The sequence below is a fragment of the Acinonyx jubatus genome, chromosome B4 (genome assembly GCF_027475565.1).
Source record: "Acinonyx jubatus isolate Ajub_Pintada_27869175 chromosome B4, VMU_Ajub_asm_v1.0, whole genome shotgun sequence".
In the NCBI taxonomy this organism is placed as follows: Eukaryota; Metazoa; Chordata; class Mammalia; order Carnivora; family Felidae; genus Acinonyx; species Acinonyx jubatus.
In genome coordinates, this window is record NC_069387.1 from 73,713,744 (window position 1) to 73,715,525 (window position 1,782).

Consider the following 1,782-nt stretch of genomic DNA (forward strand, 5'->3'; position numbering starts at 1 on the left):
TAGGGCAGGTCCCCACCAACCTGTGTCTTTGCTTTCTGGCAACTAGGCATATCAATATGTTTTTTAGGCTACTCAAGGTTAGGTGGATGAAGCAAACTTCATTCAGTACCATATTCAATTAGTAACTACTTTCCACTTTGAAGTGCATTTTACACTCCTATCTTAAAAAAAAAAAACACTCTGAACTCTATCCTAAAACTCTTGGACAAAACAAACATATTTGGACTTAGTTTGTCTACACTACTCCATTCTAGTACTTTTTTCTCAGTCTTCACTTAATTTTCTTGCCAAATACAATAAAATAAGCAATCACACACTTAAACCTCTATTACCAAGAGGTTATTTTCATCAAATGGCATATTCTTAAAGTGATCAAGTTAGCCATTATGAATGTATTTCATCACCTGTTTTCTCACTGTCTTCAAGCCAAATACAATAGGAATTCTCCATCACAGAAGGACACATTTATTGCTTCAACATTTTATACAGAGCTGCCTTCACCTCCTGGTTCTTGAGGCTGTAGATGATGGGGTTCAGCAAGGATGTGATCACACTGTACTGAATGGAGACCACTTGTTCCAACTTGGAGCCGGAGAGGGGAGTCATGTATCTGAATAAAGCTGTGCCATAATACAAAAGCACCACAGTGAGGTGGGAAGAACAGGTAGAGAAGGCTTTGCCTTGACCCTCAGAAGAACGTATGCTTAGGATGGCAGAGATGATTCTGGAATAAGAGAAGAGGATCAGGGGAAGTGTCACAAATCCCAACAGTGCACATGACCCAGCAAGAAGGGCCTCATTGGCAGTAGGGTCAGTGCAGGAGAGAGGGAAGAGTGAAGGCAGCTCACAGCAAAAGTGAGGGATGATATTGGGGCCACAGAAATGTAAGTTGTAAGTGAAAAGACTGTTTGGCAAGGAGTTTAGGAACCCCACTGCCCATGCTACAGTTACCATCCCGACACAAAAAGGCCTATTCATAACCATGCTGTAGAGGAGAGGGTGGCAGATGGCAGCATAGCGGTCATATGCCATGGCAGAGAGTAGGCAGGCCTCTGTGCTCCCAGAGAATATGAGAAAGAAACTCTGGGTCACACAGCCCCAAACAGATACGGTTTTCTTCTGCATTAGTAAGTTCTGCAGCATCTTGGGCATGGTTACTGAAGAAAGACAGAGATCTAGAAATGACAGGTGACCTAGGAAGAAGTACATGGGTGTCTTAAGGTGAGAATCAGTTCTGATCACCAGGATCATCATCACATTCCCCATTAGGGTCAAGAGGTAAATCACCAGAAATAGTGCAAAAAGGATGGTCTGGATCTGGGGATTTCTGGACAATCCCATGAGGACAAACTCGGTAACGATGGTGAGATTTTTCATGATTAAAGTTACTGGCCCTGGAAGAAAACATAATGTAGCTGAGTCATTTCAGATGAATAAGACTGCCTCTCTTATTTAAAAAAAAATGTGACTTCCAGCTTAAAGGTATAAATAAAAATCTATGAGACCAAGGAGTTTCCTTCTGGGTCACACTCATTATTACTTCAATTCTGGTGACATGCAGCATTCCAAAGTGCCTCCTCTGTAACTGCTTCTTTGAACTTTAATACCCATTTATTCAGGAAATATTGAATAAGCATCCTAGTGCTGGGCTCTGTACCAGATCCTGAGAATACAAAATTGTTTCAGACATGATTCCTGCCCTCAAAAGGGCTTAGGATTTAACAGAGGCAGATAGACATATAAAGAAGCAAAATAAAGGCTGTAATAACATAATGCACAGGA

The 1,782-nt window shown here is 41.5% G+C and overlaps 1 protein-coding gene across 1 annotated transcript; it reads right to left on the bottom strand.

Annotated features, from left to right (window-relative positions):
• Positions 1–465: 465 nt before the first annotated feature.
• On the bottom strand, positions 466–1,395 carry LOC106969346 (olfactory receptor 8S1-like). The gene has a single exon (XM_015065855.2). It carries the CDS (start codon positions 1,375–1,377, stop codon positions 466–468), a length of 912 nt encoding a protein of 303 aa, XP_014921341.1. The 5' UTR covers positions 1,378–1,395.
• Between the last annotated feature and the right edge of the window lie 387 nt (positions 1,396–1,782).

Excerpts from the sequence above, each read along its gene's own strand:
- LOC106969346 (XM_015065855.2), bottom strand. The coding sequence starts at position 1,377 with ATGAAAAATCTCACCATCGTTACCGAGTTTGTCCTCATGGGATTGTCC.